This window comes from Lagopus muta, chromosome 13 (genome assembly GCF_023343835.1).
Source record: "Lagopus muta isolate bLagMut1 chromosome 13, bLagMut1 primary, whole genome shotgun sequence".
In the NCBI taxonomy this organism is placed as follows: domain Eukaryota; kingdom Metazoa; phylum Chordata; class Aves; order Galliformes; family Phasianidae; genus Lagopus; species Lagopus muta.
Window position 1 is genome coordinate 454,891 of NC_064445.1, and position 16,236 is coordinate 471,126.

The 16,236-nt window shown below is 51.5% G+C and overlaps 1 protein-coding gene across 3 annotated transcripts in view; it reads left to right on the forward strand.

Moving 5' to 3' along the window:
- Positions 1-15,465, forward strand: part of AR (androgen receptor) — a 46,111-nt gene extending 30,646 nt beyond the window's left edge. For all 3 annotated transcript variants that reach the window (XM_048959166.1, XM_048959167.1, XM_048959168.1), the window contains exons 4-8: positions 4,653-4,940; positions 8,630-8,774; positions 9,558-9,688; positions 9,843-10,000; positions 10,368-15,465. In XM_048959166.1, the coding sequence (XP_048815123.1) occupies positions 4,653-4,940; positions 8,630-8,774; positions 9,558-9,688; positions 9,843-10,000; positions 10,368-10,523 (878 nt within the window). In that variant the 3' untranslated portion in view covers positions 10,524-15,465. The remainder of the gene's footprint in view (positions 1-4,652; positions 4,941-8,629; positions 8,775-9,557; positions 9,689-9,842; positions 10,001-10,367) is intronic.
- Positions 15,466-16,236: the final 771 nt, after the last annotated feature.

Below are 16,236 nucleotides of genomic sequence, written 5' to 3' on the forward strand. Positions count from 1 at the left end.
TACTGGGAAAGTCCTGGCCTACAGCTCAGGCAGGAGCTCTGATTTTAATGTTATTTCTCCCCAGGACCGTTCTTGCAGCTCTGCATGCTCGCATTCAGCAGATGGGAACCCACCTGCTCCATCCGCGCTGGCAGCGGTGGGAAATGACTCTGAAGCAGTGATGGAAGCGCAGCTCCTGGTAGGCAGGGCAGGCAGCGTGCTGCTCTCCTCCCAGTACTGCAGAGGCAGTGTGAGCACTGAACCCCTCCCTTCACTTTTTTTTCCCCTCAATTTTTTCCCTGAGCTTTTCGGGTCACCCTGACCTGTTCTGCTCAGTCTGTTTCACATTTGGTTTGAATGTCAGCTTAAAGGCAATTGTTGCAAACATGCCTGCTCTGAGTTTGCCCGCAGTTATTTCTCCCACAGTGGAGAGCCACAGCGTTTGGAAATGCTTCCAAGCTCTCAACAGTTGGGTTTAACTGCTTGTTAATTAGTAGGCACTTGCAGGGTATAATAGAGCTGGGCATGGCCAGCAGAGCCACAGCATGGAGTATTTTAATGGTGGGAGGAAGTTGTGCTGAATGCCTTATTTAGGGCTGTCTGCTTTGGCACAGAATGGCAATATTTTGAAGCATTTCATTATTGATTGGGATCACCCTGACCTGAAAGCTGAAATCCATTAAACAGAATCTTCTCTCTCAACCAACTCTGTAAAGCCAACGAGAGATGAAAGTCAAAAAATAAAAAGCCACCCAAGCAGCGCTGGTGCCCACCTCGTTAGCTCAGTCCTCCTGGTGCACAGCTCTCTCTCTCTCTCTCCCCCCAGCACCTCTCTGTGCTGCAGTTCCAGGTACCTGCACAGATGTGCAGCTTTGCTCCTGCCCAAGCGCACAGGACCAGCACTGCTGCACACGCAGGCATGTGGATGTCTTACCCTGCACAGCGTGTGGCTGCAGGGGCAGCAGGACTCGGCCGTAAGCTCCTCCTGCCCTTGGGCTGCTGGCACATCTCAGCCGTGCTGCGTGAGGCCCCGGGCTGCTCCTGTTCCCAGCACTGCTGCTGCGTGGCTCTGTGGTCCCAGCGCTGTGCTCTGTGCTGCTCCCATGCAAGGCAGAGCTCCACGCTGCCACCAGTCATCAGCCGCAGGGCTGGAGGCTGCTGTGAGATATGCTGGTACCCTACGGAAGCCCGAGGTGTGAGTGAGACCTGTACTTAGTCCCAGTTCAGCTCTGGTTACCACTGTCAAAAAGCTCCTGTCTTACAAACATTCCATCTTACTGCAAGCATTACTGGCACAGTGAGATGCTAGCATGTTTTGCAGGCTGTTGTGGTGGTTACTTACACTCACCATTGTGACAGATGTTCCAGGTTTTTCATCTCACCTGTTCTGCATTTCTGGCAACTGGATTCTTTTATTACAGGTTTGCTCATCTGACTGAAAAACCACCTTTTACTGAATTTCTGCTCCCTGCAGTGTTTTTTTTTTTTTGGCTGAGACATAATAACCCCTTAGCCTTCTTCACAGCTATCTAGATAACATTCATTATGTTTTTATGCCAGAGAATATTGCCTATTTTTATTATTTATGTGCCTTTTGAAGTTTGCCATCACCTTGTTGTAATGCAAACACCGCTTTCCCGTATCAGCAGCACCAGTGATAAGAGCAGTGCTGAGGTGCTCCCCAGGTCAATATTTTCTCCTTTGTGAATGGGGACCTTGTCAGTCCTGCAGCCACTGAGCTGCACTGGTGCTCAGCTTTGTGTTTCTCCAACAGCTTTCTGGGGAGTGCAGGATGTTTCTCTGGGTACCTGCTCCCTGGGAAGCAGACAGAGCTTGTCAGCAGACCTGCTTGGTGATCAGTCCTTAAGGCTCATTGTTATGTTTCCATCTCTGCATTGCCCTATAATTGGCAGAAATGTTTCATTTTCTTTCTGGAATGAATGTAAACATGCACTAGAGCGGGTTAAGAGCAACCCTCATAAGGGCAGCCCTGTTTGGTGTCATTTCAGCACTTGTAATTACTTTTGAGAGGTATTACCTGGGCGATTCAAAGTGATTTCAGCAGTAACAAATTGACTTTATATCATTTTAGTTGGTTTGGTTTGCTGTGTTGTGTTTTTTTTGTTGTTTTTTTTTTTTTTTTTTTTTTAATTAATGTGGGCCAGGCTGAGTCAGATCTCTTATATGGCCCTACTATGCCGATGCTATTGTAATTATCAACTAAAATTATCCAAATTTAAAACTGTGCCAGAAAGAATAGTGGTAGGATTGGTGGGATGGGGTTTTGGTGAGATCTGTGTTGGTTGCTGCTGCTCTGCCCAAAGCTGAAGTTGGATAACAGTGCCTGGAGCTGCCGAGACCTCCAGGACCTGCCTGGAGAAAGGCGCTCTGCCCCCTGGCCCAGCACTTGTGAGAAGCGAGTGCTGGTAATGCAGAGCTCCTCAGCCAATTCTCCAGCAAGTCCTGGCTGAGAGCCGGCCAAGTTCGCTTCATTAAAAGGTGTGGAACTTCCTTAATTGCTATATAAGGGACTCTGCTGTCATTTTGCAATGAATAATGCTTTATTGTGATACTACGTAATTATAGTCATCCAAGGGTGGTTTTTTTCCCTCCTCTCAAGTTCATAACATGCTTTATAAGTGAAAGAACAAAGCAGAACCTCAGATGCGCTGCATGTGTGATTTGCTGAGCTGATAACAGCGAGCTGAGGCTTCTGAGCTGGATGTGCCCCCTAAGAAAGCCCAGAGCTTCACACCCTGTGTAGGGAAGGTTTCTGCCTGCCTTGGCTTGTCCTGGGACAGAGGTGTAAGAGAACAGATGTCCTTAAAGAGGAAATCATATCTGTTTGCTGCACAGTCACCAAGGAAGTAACAGCATTAATGAGCACTGGAGATGTCTAAAATTAGGAGAGAGAAATCCCACATCAGATGTTTGTAATGCTCTTAGTGTATTTCAGAGATGCACTCAAAGAGGCGGCTATTTTCGGTGTTCTTGCATTTCCTCTCTTTTCAATTCTTGTTCCTAGCAACTACTGCATAGCAGCCGCCACTGGGACGGCTCCTGCTCAGGGGAGGCACTGAGGCAGTCTGTGCACAGTGTGTTAGGCCAGGTACCTGCTCACATCTCAGCGTTTTCAGATTTAAAACAGATGTGAAGGTTCTAGCAGGGCCGTGTCAGGGGCTGGGTTTTGGAGGACGACCCGTAGCTCCCAACACAAAGCATCCTACTGAAGGCCACAGATGTCTGCCTGCATCATAACTCCGAGCCTTTCTCCATCTGCTAATAGCAATTCGGCCCTCTGTGGAATAAGAGCTCTGCAGTACACAAACATAAGGTTCCTCCATTCGGAATAGTTATTATCTGACTTCAGTGCTGTCTGTCCCCTCTTTGAGTTCATGAGCGCGGTCTGTGAGCCTGCACTATTATTTGTGTGCTCTTTTCTTACTGCAATTCAATTGAACATGTTGAAGAAAAAAAAGGAAAAAAATTGCAATATTTAGACTGGGATGTGCATGTGTTCCATACAGCACCAGTTTGGCTTTATAGGTTCCCAGGCCCTTACTGGCACTTCTTGTTTGCCTTTGGAAGATGGGGTTTGGTTGGTTTTGTTTCCTTAAGCCCACATCTGTGTTCCCCATCGTCCCCCAGCTGCAGGCGGTGCGGCCGTTAGACGGCTCTGCTGCAGTGGATGGAGGTGCCCCAGAGCCCCATGCAAACAAACACTGAAGCACATAACGCCATGTTGTAGCCTTGCTTTCCCATTGCCCTCTTTTAATTTTATTAGTTTTCCTCTCCTTTTTCTGCAGAGCAGCCTGCCTTAATCGCGGCAGATCATCCAAAGGCCGTTCCTTACAGATCAGCATTCTGAGCTGATTTACAGAGTTGCTCTCTCAGCTGACGTTTTTATGTTCCGCTGCTTATTTTTCTAATTACAGCTGAAAGGAAATTTGAGATAAGTATCATGTAATGTGGGAGCCAAAACCCCAAGGACAATTGGTTTGATGTTATATTCTCTGCTTGAATTAAGCGATCGGCTTTTTTTTTCCCCCTCTAATTAATTAGGGCTTTTTGTAGTCAGCGAAGTATGAAAGCAGTTCCTTTCAGCAGTCTGCCAATCTGTGCTGTGCTGAGCACTGTCCTGCAGGCACTGGGTTAGGTAGCTGCTAACACTCCAAGAACTCGGAGGTCTGGAGCTCCCAGCATGTCCCAGAGCAGAGCAGCACTGTAGATCAGAGCTGGTGCGCCACAACCAGAGCACTTTGTCCATCTGCTGCCTGCAGCCCCGACCCCATGGGCTCACTGCATGGAATTCCTTTTGATGCTGGCTGATGGGATCCCCACTTGAGTCAATCCTCTTCTCTTTTCCCCGTTCTTCTTCTCCATTTCTAACCAGGAGTTTGTATGAGAGCAGTTGTGGCTGCAGATGTAAATGGTACTTGTTTTTCCCATGTAAGATTAATGAACAAATGGTTTTCTCTGTGCAGTGTGCACTTCCCTTTGTTCATACGTGTTGCCTGTGATGCTCTGCTCTCCCCACACTGCCCATGCTGTGTGCATTGCTACGGCTCAATCACTCTCACTTCTGCTGTTAAAACTGACAAACCTGGTGGAACTAGAAGCCAAGAAACCTTAAGTTTTTTTAAGTGTTGTGCTGAAGTTTGTCCTTTCCACAGCCCGCAAGCTGAAGAAGCTGGGCAGCCTGAAGACACAAGACGAAGGCGAGGCAGCCAGCTCATCCAGCCCCACGGAGGAGCAAGCTCCTAAGATGGTGATGACACATGTCAATGGCTTTGAGTGCCAGCCCATTTTCCTCAATGTGCTGGAAGCCATCGAGCCCGCTGTGGTGTGTGCCGGCCACGACAACAGCCAGCCAGATTCCTTCTCCAACCTGTTGAGCAGCCTGAATGAACTCGGGGAGAGGCAGCTGGTCTACGTCGTCAAGTGGGCAAAGGCTTTGCCAGGTGAGGACAGATGGATCAGGTCCCAGCTCTGCCACCATCCCAACAGCTTGCTGTTTGCTGTGTCTCAATGAGGGGCTCACAGGGGTGGTCTGCAACCCGTACCTCAGAGCCACGTTTCCTGGGAAGTGCTCCCATGAGGTGTCTGTCCCTGTAACCTCCCTGTAAGCCAGATTTGTCTTTTGGTGGCTGATCCATGGGAAAGGTGGCCAAGGTGTGACAGTAAAGGCACTCAGGCCTTCGGGTTCTGTCTGTGCTGGCGGTGCCCTGGCACATGGCATCACATGGGCATGCACCATTTTCCCACCTCCTGTGAAGGGACGCAGTTAATTAGAGTCTCAGGGTCCTGCTTCCTTTCCATTCTCACTGCAGTGGTTTTGCACCACTTCCAGGGCTTTTTGAACCAAACCTGCAGAATTCTCTGAACAGAAGATAAGCACCTGCACATTATGTTCTGTGGGTGCTGGGCAGTCTTCGTGTGGCCATGGCCCTATCTGCAGGCACTGGGACTGCTGTGGGGCCGTGGTGCCCTTGGCCTCCATCAGAGCTCTGCACAGCTGTGCTGTGTGTGGGGATGCTCTCACAGCTCACCCCTGGCATTGGCATTCTCCTAAAACTGCTGACAGCACCGCTGTGTGCCCCAGTGCACGGAGCCCCAGCAGCTCACTGCTGCCATTCCTATCAGCTTCACTGACCCCAAGCTGAGGCACTGCTGATCTGTTATCTGCAGCTTTCTCCTGGTGGTCCTGTGACACATGCTGACATCAGAGCTCAGCAGTAATAACAGCAAGTTTACCACTTAGTCACCCTCTTGATATTTTCCGGGGAAGGAGCAAACAATGATGGCATTGTTGCTGTTCTGTGCTCCAGGCTATGGTTACGCGGTTCCTTTGCTCCTGCCACGCTCTGGCTGCTCTGCGGGGAGGTCGTCCATGAACAAGGAGCGGTTGGTGGCTCTGGTGGTTGTGGGTGACGGTGCAGGCAGCCAGCACAGCTCCCCACCTCTCCACAGCCTGTAGCGTCCTGTCAGGTACCAGGGATGATCTGCTGCCCAGAAGTTCCTGAAGCTGCCCGTGCCCTGATGCAGCAGAGGTGCTTTCTGCCCTGGGATCTGCAGGCTGGTGGGGCGGCCTGATGCCGGATGGGCACAGAGGACGGTGATGTGTTGGAAGCAGTGCAGGTGGAGAAGTAATGAAAATAGAACCCAGTCAATTTAAACCAGTGGGATGTTGGTGTTTTTAGCAGAACAGAAGAATTTGCACTGGGTCTGCTGGGAGGCTGCGAGCCTGTAATGAGCATGGCTGGCAGAGTGGGGCCTGGGGCACAACACTGCCTCTGCCCCTGCTGCCTGCTTGGCACAGTGGCTCTGGCTGCCCCTGCAGAGCAGCCCTGTGCCCGGCAGAGGTGTGAGCACAGTGAGTGCTGTGCTGTGCTGGGGGGCAGTGGCATCTCCTGCCAGGCAGCATCGGCCCGGTGTCACAGCATTGGATTACTACTGGTAAATGGATGGGAATTAACCTTGCATCTCACCCTGAACCTGTATTCCTGGGGCAGTTAAGAGGTCCGAGATGTTGTTGCACTGCTCACAGCGAAGTTTTAATATCCTAGAGTGTCAGAGACAAGACTGCCATGAGTAGGAGTGTTTCTGAGCCATGCCTGCCATGTCAGGCAGAACCAAACTGTGCTTTCCTTAGAAAGGTTAACTAACCACAGCTTGCCAAGAAAGCTTCTGGAGCACAGAATTCAAGCTCTGGTTAAACCCCTGTTTTCCCTTCACTGTATGTATATAAAAATGTTGGTAAGATGTTAGTGTTAATTCAGATCAGCACTCGATTGCTTTCATTTAAGAATCATTTTAACTGGCTGCAAGTGGGAAGCCTTAATTCATTCCCAAAGGAGCTGGGAAAGCATTCTGTAAAGAAGGAACTGCTTTGCAGGGAGCAGCAGGGAGGTGCTTCTGGCCGGGGCCAAGCTGCCATTGCAAGTACTGCTGCTTGTCGCAGACGTTCAAATTTTGGTGTGCCTGCTGTGTCAGTTGGGGCCTTTTGGGTATCACAGCCCACCCCTCACTTGTTTTCTGATTCAAATCTGCTGCCTTGCCCTGCGTTTAACCCGTTCTGTAACTGTGAGGATGCAGTGGATTGTGTGTGTTTTTTCATTCTCTGATTATCGCATTTCCAAGGTAACAAATGAGCGTTTATTTTTATAGAAACGCTGCTTTAGGGAAACATGAGGTGCTCAATTGTTGATCACTTAGGGAGAAGTAATTCTGACACAGCACTGTATATCAAGAGAGAAGATACAGAATTTGCTTCTTAGCTTTGCTACTTTATGGTTATTCACAAGAAAAAGATTGTTTTCATCTCTTTACAATCATCCATAAAGGTGATATTACTTTTATAGCGATTGCTTTCTGCAGAAGATATCAGCATGTGTCTCTTCAGCTATGCCATACCAGAAACTCGGTGATGTATCATGGCCATGGTTTTGTGTTTTCCTTTAGCAGTGGTGTTGGCCATGTCTGCCATGCCTGCAGACAGCAGGCTTCCAGGGAGGGACGGGGATCCGGCAGATACATCGGGAGATAACGCAGTGCTTAGGGGAAAACCAGTCTGAGTGGGTAAGAAGTGCAGCCTGCAGGGGCTCATTGGTGCTGCTGGTGCTCAGTGTGCTGCATGTGGACACAACCCCCCAGAGAGGTCCCTCCCTGCTTGCCCTCGCTCTATTAATTCCCTCTGAGAAGAAGAGAAGTTTTTCCCTCAAAGAGCAATTTAAAAGGGGAGGAAAACAAAACCTGTTGATTTTGGCAGACGATGATACAGCACACTGACCAAATGTGTGCCCTCATGGCTGCGGCACCGGCGCTCCTTCCTGCAGGCTCCATCTCTGCAGCAGCACGGCTCCTCTGAAGCCCCTCTGAAGCCGAGATGGCAGGTGGTATGAAGGACAGTAGCGGGTATGGAGCAGGAGAACATTCCAGCATGCTGTCACTGTGTGTGACAGTACAGCAGTAGGCAATGAATTCATCTGTGAACAGACATGCCGCATAAGTCAAAAGGTGGTTCTAGCAGCATGTAACACTTAATTAAATAGAGATTCCAGCGTAGATATGTCTTAGAGATGAATATGACTGATTCTGTGCTGCCTGAGCTGCCCTCTCTGTATCCGTGCTCTGCAAACACACTGCATGCAGCTCCTGGAGATTGCAGTCCTGCCTGCAGGCAGCTGGGAGCCCTGGGGGTGGAGGCACCCACTGGGGGCAGAGGGGATCTGGTGCACACAGGCTGTGCTGTCTGGGTGGGTGATAGGAAAGCTGGAAGGGGAGCAGACGGGCCTAAAGCAATCACAGGCAGCAGTGAAACATCACTTGTGCTCATTTGCAGTTGACAGCTTTCTGAGCAAGAGACAGATGCTCGCTTCAGTGGAATGTAATTACGCACTGTGGATTATAATTACACCCCAGTGGTGTTGGAATTGTTTTAATGTTTGATTGAGATTACATGCCATTTTTCTCAAAATGAGAAAATGGTGACTTTTAAGAGTGCCAAAATTTCACCGAAAAGAAGTAATTGATTAACGAGGACACAGTTCTGCCTCTGACTGTTGCTGTGTGAGGACGATTCCAGGAACTGCCAGAGCTCAGCGCTGATGTGTAACATCCCTCTGCTGTGCTTTGTTTCTCTTTTGAACAGGATTTCGCAATTTGCATGTGGATGACCAGATGTCAATAATCCAATACTCTTGGATGGGTCTCATGATTTTTGCCATGGGTTGGAGATCTTTCACTAACGTCAACTCCAGGATGCTTTACTTTGCTCCAGATTTGGTCTTCAATGAGTAAGTGCCAAATGTCAGCAGTCTGAAGTTTGCCTTGCCTGGGTCAGACTGGATGAGAAACGAGAACCAGGCAAGGGGGTTTGCTGTACTGCCCAGTTATGGGATGTGCAGCTGGGCAATTAGGCCCTGGGAGCTGATCCAAGCTAAGAGGGGCTCCAGCAGTCTGCGGGAATGATGAGGACAGATGCAATATCTCCCTGCACCTTCTTTCAATTCCCTTGCCGTGCTCTCAACAGCACCAGCCCATGGTGGGGGTGTGAGGGGCTGCAGTGCTGCCTGGCTCCTGGGCGGGGGTGGGTGCTGATTCCAGCAGGCTGGGTTGGTTACAGAAGGCAGAAGTGGAGACAAATGCACGCTGTGAGCTCCTCCAGCTCCTGATGATGTCCCTCTGGTGCAGTGTCATGTTTGAGTTGAGCAGGTTTTATTGGCACTGAGGCAGAAAAGCTTACAAACAGTAACTAAGTACAGCAGTGAGTGAAAGCACAACTGCTGTGTGAGGGCTGAGCTCAGCTTCGTATCCCTTCTGTGTAACTGAGTGGGGTGAGTCACTGCAGCTGCTTCCAGGAAGGCAGGGGGTCACCCAAACCTGGCAAAGCCATGTAGCCATCCATCCTCAGACACGCAGAGTTATGCAGGCATGTTTTGGAAAACCCTCCTCTCCTACCTTCAGGCCTGTTGCTGTCAGCACCCTCAAAGCAGAGCTCAGTCCCGTGCCAGGATTGTGCCAGTGTCCTTAGGCACAGCATGAGCCACCCTCCACCCCCGTGCCCCTTCTCCTCCCAGGTACCGGATGCACAAATCCAGAATGTACAGCCAATGCGTCAGGATGCGGCAGCTGTCCCAGGAGTTTGGGTGGCTTCAGATCACGCCCCAGGAGTTTCTCTGCATGAAGGCTCTGCTCTTCTTCAGTATTAGTGAGTGCTCATGTCCTCCCCTCAGCAGACCTGGGCTGCAGGGAGCAGCGGAGCAGGGCTCCATGCTCTGCACCGACAAAACTCCTTCCCTTCTCCTGTGGCTCTCTTCTTCTTTTGGGGCAACTCTGACTGTTTCCCATCCCTGTTCCTCCAGTTCCAGTGGATGGCCTGAAGAACCAGAAGCTCTTTGATGAACTTCGCATGAATTACATTAAGGAACTCGATCGGATCATCGCTTGCAAGAGGAAGAACCCCACCTCCTGCTCTCGGCGGTTTTACCAGCTCACCAAGGTCCTGGACTCCGTGCATCCTGTAAGAGCGCAGCGCGGTGCCTGCCTGGGCTCAGTTAGCAGAGAGAATTGGAGCGCGGGAATTTGGGAGTGCAGCAGGGAGGGATCTTGTCCCTGCAAGAGCGTTGGGAAATGGCGTAACCGCCCTTGTAGACATGGACACTGTGTTCATGTTCGTACCTGCGGTGGCTTCTTTACTTTCTTTTATTGGCTTCTGTGTGTTGCTCATCTCCAGGAGCAATCCTGCACACTGCCCTGGCTGCATCCATGTGCTCCCGGATGTGCAGAGTGCAGCCCTGGCAAAGCCCCGCTGTGCTGCCCCTGCTGTCCTTTCCACAGAAATCATCCAGTGGGGAATTTTTCCCTAACAAACTTTCTTTCTTTCCTAGATTGCCAAGGATCTGCATCAATTTACATTTGATCTTTTAATTAAGGCCCATATGGTGAGTGTGGACTACCCGGAAATGATGGCAGAGATAATCTCTGTGCAGGTTCCCAAGATCCTGTCTGGAAAAGTGAAACCCATTTACTTCCATGCGGAGTGATCTTCCAGAGGGACTCCCAGTTGCATCGCCTCCATCTCAGCCACCTCTGCCTATTGTTTCTGCACTACTGTACTGCAGTGCCTTGGGGAATCCTGTCCAAAGAGATGATGTGCCGCCAGGCAGGCAGTAGCAAACTCCTCCCTGCTGGGGTTCTTTCAATTTCTCTTTTTCCTGTGGTATCTCTGACTGAACTCCTGCCAGGGTCTGGCTGCTCAGTGGCAGGGACACCCTGTCAGCAGCACCTGGGGGTGGTCACTTCTTTATTTCCTGCAGTGACTTTTAGTGCCCTGGGGCTGTGGGAGAGTGGGAGACATCCCCCACTTCTTGTATTTCTGTAAACCAAATCAAGGTGAGGCACAGGCTGACTCTCGAGGCGTGGGTGTGGGTACCTTTACCGGCCTCCTCTGGGACTTCTTATGTGTGTTATGGTGCTGGGAAGCAGATGCGTTGAATACCGCAGTAGCACAACTGAGGGGAAGAGATGAATTGCAACCCAATGAATGAGAAACCCCTCAGAGCTGGAAGGCACCTGGCAGTCACCGTCAGGGCTGCTCGGCCCTATGCTGCTCAGCTCCACGCGTGGCTGCTGGAGGGCAGATGGGCGCTGGAAGGCTCCATTGTCGATGGCGGCTGCTTTCCCCCCGGGGCACCGCTCCCGAGGTGAGCTGGATGTGAGCTGGATGCCGCCCGTTCAGCAGTGCGCTCCCAGCGCTCCCATCTCCCTTCCGATCTGCTCAGACATGGCTGTGTCACCTCCACAAGTGCCTGACGCCTCTCGGACCTCAGACCCTCAGCAGCCGAACCCCTGCCTGCACCTCTCCCCTGCTCTGCTCACACTGGGTGCCCACGCAGCCAGCATCTCAGCTCCATCACCTGTCTGCCATCCGCCTGAGCTGCTCTCCATGGCAGCAGGTGGGAACTCCAGAAGCGAAGCAGCCAGGCCTGGCCCTGTAGGATGGGTGACTCTGGGCGTTAGCCCTGTCCCTGGGAGATGGCTGCAGTAATGACCTGTGGCAGTGGTGGCATCCTCCTGTGCTCACACAGAGCTTTCTGGGGATGGAGTGATGAAACAGTGAATGTGGGCACATCGTTTAGAGTGGGACACATCAAAGGTTGATTCTGATGGCTCCCAGTGGTCTGGGATGTTGGGCAGCCCCCAGCCTGCACTGGGTCTGTCTGGCAGGCTGCGCTCACGTGGCACAGGCACTGCTTTGCTCCTGCTGCTGCAGAACTCTCCATGTGATAGGGAGTGGGGCAGGGGAAGACGTGCTGCGCTCTGTGCCCCCTCAAGCAGCTGTGTGCCAGATGTCTTTAAAAGCAAAGGCAGTGGGTTCAGCCCATTGGTTGCCATGAGCACAGCCTCCGGGTTGCTGTGTGGATTGTTGCTTCTTCTGGGACCTGTTCAGAGCTGAGCATTACCTCCAGCTCTGTAGGCAAAGCCCATGGGTGCAGCCGGGTTCTTTGCAAGCAGGAACAAGCATTGAATGCTACAGATATTCTTCAACTGTTCTATAGGGTTTCTATTGAGGGAAGAAGTAGAGAAAAACAACACAGGACTATTGAACCAATGCTCTTTCTGTACAGCCATTTGTATTAAGATCTCCTCTCCTGGGCTGTTAGTGGCTCTGTTTGTGCTCTTCCTCCTGAGGTCCTCCCATGTAGGTGGGCACAATCTGCAAGTCCCGATGTACTCAGCAGCCTTCTATTGCTGCACCTTCGGTGTCGGTGTGATCTGTTCATACATGCAGATGAATCAGTGGAAAGCCCTGCTGGTGTTCTCTTCTGTGCTTGAATGTTTTCTGGCTGTTAGCAGAGGAGAATGATGAGTAATGGGCTTGGTAATGCCTTGATCTCTGCCATCAACAGGAGGATGTTTATGATCGGTCTAAATAGCCTCTTTGGAGAGTTTTACATTTTGCATACGCTCGTGTCAGTAAGGTTTCATTACTGAACTGCATCCTGCTGGGTATTTTTCTACTGGGAGAGGGGGAAGAAACAAAATTTGATAAGGACTTGCATACACCCACTTGCTGCTGCAAAGGGAGCGGGGCTGTGCAGCAGGCTGTGCCCCCAGCTGTGTGCTGCTCTGTGCTCCTTGCTGCTCTGTGCTATGGACGCTCTGCCAGTGTGAGCCCCAGTGCCTACGTGGGGCCCAGGCTGTGCCCTGCAGCTCTTCTGTTTCAAAGTAAATTTCTGCAGTGTTTTTTCCCCTGTTTTCTTGTGATGATGATGATGGAGGGGTTGCTGGAGGATGGGGAGCCGGGGCAGCGGCACCCGAGTGTGTGTTTGCCAGGGGGACAGTAACAGTGTCTCTTGGTTTATTTCCATTGGCTGCTGCAGGAACTGGAAAAAAAAAAAAAAAAAAAAATCAGACAATACCAAAGTCCAGATCCTGCTGTATATCTTTGTACTTTGTGTTTTCTTCTGCATTTTCTTGTCTATTTTTGCTTTAATAAAGCGAAGAGAATCTCACCACCGTCCTCATCCTGTTGCAGTCGACCTGGGGGTCCCAGCTGAGCTCCCATCCCCATGCAGGGCCAGCTCAGCCCCTGGGCTCCCTGGGAAGACACAGTGCAGCTGAGGAAAAGCACCTCTGCTTTTACACTGGAAGGAGCCTTCTGCTCAGCTTTGGGAGCTTGGGGAAGGAGCCTTAGCTCGGCTTTGGAGCTAAGCCCAGGCAGTGAGCATCCTGCCCTGTGCATAGGCAGGCAAACAGCAGCGGGTCAGTCCTGGGGAGCTGAGTTCTGTTAGAACACAGAATGGCTTTGCACCCTGCAGTCAGGGCAGTGCTGTTTGCCACAGTCACACAGCTGCCACTGTGGGGATCTCTCCTGAGACGTTTTGATTACAAACTACGTGTTAAACGTATGTGTACGTATGCATAGGCATGCCCCCATTTATACTGCTGAAGGTACCTGTTCTATTCCTGCTGATGAGCTTTCTTTCTGACTGCACACTGAGTGCCCGGGTGTTCATGCGGTGGTGAGGCAGCGTGTGCCAATAGTAACAGAAGTTTTGGTTTATTTTTGGGGGCTCTGCACTGCCCAGGTTTCTGAGGCCCATCCTTGCGTGGCTTGGATGCAGCACTCTGGGGGTCCCAGTGTCAGCATGCAGCTCTCCTTCCACTGCTCTGGCCAACAGGGACGGGGTGGCACCCGAGGGGCAGCAGAGCACCCTTTATGTCTGCTCTCTTCAGCTGCACAAAGCATCCATGCACTTCAGGACAGAATCCTGGGACTGTGCCTATTTTCTCACCACTTCAAAGCAGAAATACGTTCTTACAACGTAATGACTGCTGGAATGGCTCTGATTCCTGCTGCCTGGTGGGAGCAGCCACAGCCGAGGTGCTGATGCCATCTGTCCCTGGGTGCTGGGAATGGTGCTACGGGGCAACCTGACCTCAGCACAAAGCTGCAGAAATGCTGCCCCAGTGCCACATCTGCAGAAGGTGTGGGCCTCCAGAACAACAGCTCGGGCTGTGAGCTGCCCACAGCTGTGTTCTGGCATCGTGGTCACTGCTTTGAGGAAGCCAGGAGAGACTTCTGTTCATTCCTATTGAAAACAGCAGGAAAACCTGCATTTACGATTTGAAAAGTACATATCTGTGCCAAACATAAAACCACAGTAAGCTTAGAATAAGCTGCTCTCTGTGCCGGGTGTTTTGTGCTCTGTGGCAGTTTAGTGCTGGTTTATTTGTTAACTTGTCTCTGTAATGAAAAGAGTTCTCTATATTGATACACTTTATTTCCTTTGCAACAAGCCAAAAAGCCCATTGCTGGTGCCTTTCTCCAGGGGAGGACTCCCAGCCCACAGCTGTGCTCACAGCAGTAACTGAGCGTAATGTCTTTGCAATTGCTTGCTTCACCATTGCTGAGTAAAGTCCTGGAGGAAGCTCCGTGGGATTACCAAAAGAAAAGGAGTGGTGACCCACAGACTCGGCCCAGTTCTACTGCTGGTTCACTGCTGGGTGCTGAGGGCAGTGCTGAGCTTGGGGCTCCTGCAGCACCTCCATCGCATTGCAGCTGCTGTGCCTGTGCTGCAGTGCCAACCTCTGCCCGCCGCCGTGCCCACGGCTCCATCACAGCACGTCTCGTTCTGCAAGGGGTGCAACTCCACTGCACCGCTGTTGCCTTTTCTGTCACTTTGCTCAAATTAATGGCCCTTGAGGCCGAACTCGACTTCTAGAAAAAGACATCAGTTGGACTATTGTCACTGTTTTCACTTTCTTCATTGTTTTTCTTGATTGGAACTTCGATCTGCCCCAGACACACGGAACGCAGAGGACAGAGACCCGTGACACACTGCCACGGGGGCTGGGCAGCGGTGACACCGCACTGCCGTGCGATGCAGTGCAGGATGTGACCCCAATACAGACATCACTGTGCTGGGCTGAGTGACACCGTCTGTGTCACAACCAACCAGAGGAGCCCACCTGGGCTCAGGACAAAGACAGAACCCATTACACTACACTGGGGGCAATGAGACACCCCAACCCACGCCCGGACCCCCGTGAGCCCTCAGCCCGTGCTGTGCCCCACACAGCCCTCCCTGCTCCACACTCAGCTCTTGTGTAACTTCAGATCTGTCGTTGTTCAAAGTGCAATGAAGGCAGAATTTTGTTTGTGGGAGCTGCTGTACGCTGCATTCGGCTTTCATTTCAGTTGTGCGCATGAGAAATGCTGCTTGGTGTGACAAATAATAGGGGTTGAAGATGCCAAGAATGATTGGGTAATTTCAAAATGGATGAGGCTGTGTGTTGGTAATTCACAGAGGCTATTTTTCGCAGTCGGATTTTTGCTATTAATTATCTGAGCTGTTATTTCTTTTACCCATCGGCTGACTGATCTCTTCAGATACGCCTCTTTGGGTCTCTTAAAACTAAATTTCATCTGATTAATGTATTTCTCAAAGCAAGGCACTAATAAAGCCCTGTGTCCTCCTCCTTTGGTGTTGCTTTCAGTATCTTTATGAACAATTCTAACTCCAATTGTAACTCCATTCCGCTGTAACTTCGTGGTGAAAGGGACCCGTGCTCCCCACGTCAGCACCGCACTGCGCTGACCGTGACATCCAACCCAGCACTGACAAAAAGGAAACCTCCTCTTAGCTGCTCCCAGAGCCCTCCAGGCTCTGCTCTGCCCACACCTGGAGCCCTGCTGCTGCTGCTCAGCCTCCAGGTGTGCCAGGTCAGGAAATCTGCAGCCCACTGCTCATTAATGGCCATGGCAGCTGCACGGAAAGGTGTTTGCGGGCAGGGGAAGCTGAACAGTTCTCAGTGGCCTGGGGTTAAAGGTAAGAAAAGTAAGAAAACATACAAAAGCGTGCAGCAACGCCCGTGCCTCTGCGAGGAGCTGCGCTGAGGGCTGCTCACCCCCCACAGCCCCGCAGCACAGCAAAGGCTGCAGCTTCAGAACGCTCCCACTGGGCCCCTCGGCGCGCCAACGGCGTTTAGAAATGCTTTTGTGCTCGTTGGAAAGAAAACCCAACAAACAAGGAGAAAAAAAGCAACCCCACAGGGCTGCGGCCGGAAGCAATTTGGGCTGAGGCGAGCCGGCCCACAGCCCCGCCGTCCCACCGACCACAGCACAGGCGGACACGGGGTCACGGCGTCAGCGCTGCGGGGCCGCCTGGTCACCGCGCCCCGTGCCTGCGGGCGGCCGCGACGCTCAGCGCAGCCACAGCGGGACAGCGCGCATGAAGCGCAGCCCCGGGG